The following is a 2193-nucleotide window of genomic DNA, read 5'->3' on the forward strand; positions in this document are numbered from 1 at the left end:
GTTGTATCCTGGGAGTGATTGTCCACGGAGGTCACAGCAATTATTGACGAGCAATTTCACTTTAGGACATCGTGTTGTCACGAGACTCGATCGGACGATAAGTTTTATATTTCTGCATTATATTGTTCTGATCACTGCTGCAACTAATTATTTTTCTAACACATCTCAAGAAACAGCGGGCACGTGAAGGGAAGAGTTGCATTGTGACATGGGAGAAGATGCGAAAGGCCCTCAAGAAGAAATTTCTTCCAGATAATTACAGGCGGGATTCTTTCCTTAAGTTTCATAATTTTAAGCAGAATGAATTATCTGTTGATGACTACACAACTGAATTTGAATATCTGATGTTGTGGTGTGAGATTGAGGAACTTGAAGAACAGACTATAGCTCGTTATCTTGGTGGATTACGTACCGAAATTTGTGATGTGGTTCAGCTACAGCCCTACTGGACTTTCAATGATATTTGTAAACTTGCAGCTAAGGTTGAAAAATAGCTAATGGAGCGTCGTAAGGGAGCCTTTCGTTCCTTGAATCGTGACACCAATTTTAATCGGGGGAACATAGGTCCGTTTAGGAGCAATCCCATAAAACCAGGTTCGTCAAAAGGTAACCTGAAGCCAGAAATGTCTAGTACTCATCCCGGCCGTCCCAACCCTCCTGCTGGTCGTCGATGTTTCAAATGTCAAGGTGTAGGACATATTGCATCAGATTGTCCTAATCGTAAAATTGTTGCTTTTGTGGAAGAGGACGAGGGTGAGGAAGAATTGGGTGATCCAACATATGACAAGGAAGTAGAAGAAGAAGTAATCTATGCTGATCATGGAGAATCTCTGGTGCTCTCCAAGAGTTTGAGTGCAGCACATGTAGAAGATGACGACTGGCTTCGCAATAATATTTTTCACACGAGATGTACATCCCATGGCAAGGTCTGTGATGTAATTGTTGATGGGGGGAGATGTGAGAATGTTATTGCAACATCAATGATGGAAAAATTGAAACTCAGAATGGAAAATCATCACCAAACATACAAACTCTCCTGACTTCGCAAGGGAAATGAGGTAAAGGTTCACAAACGTTGTCTTGTTCAATTTTCTATTGGTACTAAATATTTCGATGAATTATATTGTGATGTTATACCTATGGATGCTTGTCACTTATTACTCGGTCGCCCATGGCAATATGATAGAAAAGTATTGCATGATGGATTTAAGAATACATATTCATTTGTAAAAGATGGTGTGAAGATTGTGTTAGGTCCTACAAAAATCGAAAAAGTTTCTCAAACATCGAGAGTGGAGAGCAATAATTTTTTGACAGGAGCTGAGGTAAGAAAGAATATAGAGGAGACGCGTGAGGCTTATGTCCTTTTTGTGTTGGAAGAAAATGAAGAGCATACCGAGTTGCCTCCAATCATGGGTAATTTACTCCACGAATTTACCGATGTTATACCTGATGAGATACCTCCGGGACTACCACCAATGAGGGATATACAACATTGCATTGATTTTATACCTGGTGCTAGTCTTCCAAATAAGGTTGCTTATAGAATGAATCCGAAGGAGCAGGAAGATTTACAGAGGCAAGTTGATGATTTACTGGCAAAAGGGTTCGTGAAAGAAAGTATGAGTCCTTGTGCTGTCTCAGCACTTCTTGTAACAAAAATGGATGGTTCCTAGCGTATGTGCATCGATAGCAGGGCAGTAAACAAGATTACGATCAAGTATCAGCTTCCAATTCCACGGCTTGATGACTTACTTGATCAACTACATGGTGCTGCTATATTTTCAAAGGTTGATCTCAGGAGCGGTTATCATCAGATCAGAATGCGGCCTGGGGATGAGTGGAAAACGGCTTTCAAGACTCGGGATGGATGGTATGAGCGGACCGGTATGCCTTTTGGGTTATAAAATGCCCCAAGTACCTTTATGCACTTTATGAATCATATATTTAAAGCTTTTATTGGTCTATTTGTTGTGGTTTATTTTGACGACATTCTAGTGTATAGCAAGAATATTGAACAGCATGTGTTGCACCTTCACCAAGTTCTTGAGAAACTTCGAGAGCAGAAGCTTTATGTCAACTTAAAAAAATGCCACTTTTGCACTACGAGCTTAATCTTCTTAGGCTTTTTAGTCTCAAGTGATGGAATCAAGATGGATCCAAGCAAGGTGGAGGCAATCACAAGTTGGCCAG

At 40.4% G+C, this 2193-nt stretch overlaps 1 protein-coding gene across 1 annotated transcript; it reads left to right on the top strand.

Moving 5' to 3' along the window:
* Window positions 1–1139: 1139 nt before the first annotated feature.
* LOC111406756 lies at window positions 1140–1676 on the top strand. The gene has a single exon (XM_023036134.1). It carries the CDS (start codon window positions 1140–1142, stop codon window positions 1674–1676), a length of 537 nt encoding a protein of 178 aa, XP_022891902.1.
* The last annotated feature ends 517 nt before the right edge of the window (window positions 1677–2193 follow it).

Source organism: Olea europaea, chromosome 12 (assembly GCF_002742605.1).
Source record: "Olea europaea var. sylvestris chromosome 12, O_europaea_v1, whole genome shotgun sequence".
Classification (NCBI taxonomy): Eukaryota; Viridiplantae; Streptophyta; class Magnoliopsida; order Lamiales; family Oleaceae; genus Olea; species Olea europaea.

Bases quoted from the DNA above. Each gene is read 5' to 3' on its own strand.
- LOC111406756 (XM_023036134.1), top strand. From the start codon at position 1,140: ATGGATGCTTGTCACTTATTACTCGGTCGCCCATGGCAATATGATAGA.